General features: G+C 76.4%; 1 protein-coding gene across 2 annotated transcripts in view; it reads left to right on the plus strand.

Moving 5' to 3' along the window:
* Itpr2 (inositol 1,4,5-trisphosphate receptor, type 2) overlaps positions 1-479 on the plus strand; it is a 153343-nt gene that overhangs the window by 38542 nt on the left and 114322 nt on the right. For both annotated transcript variants that reach the window (XM_013036243.1, XM_013036244.1), the window contains one exon: positions 296-447. In XM_013036243.1, coding sequence (XP_012891697.1) covers positions 296-447 — 152 coding nt within the window. The remainder of the gene's footprint in view (positions 1-295; positions 448-479) is intronic.

The following is a 479-nucleotide window of genomic DNA, read 5'->3' on the forward strand; positions in this document are numbered from 1 at the left end:
GGCCCCCTGTGCCCCCGTGGGCCCCCTGTGCCCCCGTGGGGTCCCCCTGTGCCCCTGTGGGGTCCCCCTGTGACCCCGTGGCCCCCCTGTGCCCCCGTGGGGCCCCCTGTGCCCTCGTGGCCCCCCTGTGCCCCTGTGGGGCCCCCCTGTGCCCCTGTGGGCCCCCTGTGCCCCCGTAGGGTCCCCCTGTGCCCCCATGGCCCCCCTGTGCCCCCATGGGGCCCCCGTGGGGTCTGGCCGCAGGGCAGCCTCGCCTCCTGGCGGGGGGAGACAGACCTGCGTGCTCTCCCCCCAGAGAGACGGAGGCCTCCCCGCGGCCAGGAGGAGACGGCAGGCCGGGGAGAAGATCATGTACACGCTGGTGTCCGTGCCCCACGGCAGCGACATCGCCTCCCTCTTCGAGCTGGATGCCACCACGCTGCAGCGGGCCGACTGCCTGGTGCCCAGGTGGGAGGGGTCGGGGAGAGGGGAGGGGCCGG

This window comes from Dipodomys ordii, unplaced genomic scaffold (assembly GCF_000151885.1).
Source record: "Dipodomys ordii isolate 6190 unplaced genomic scaffold, Dord_2.0 Scaffold266, whole genome shotgun sequence".
Lineage (NCBI taxonomy): Eukaryota > Metazoa > Chordata > Mammalia > Rodentia > Heteromyidae > Dipodomys > Dipodomys ordii.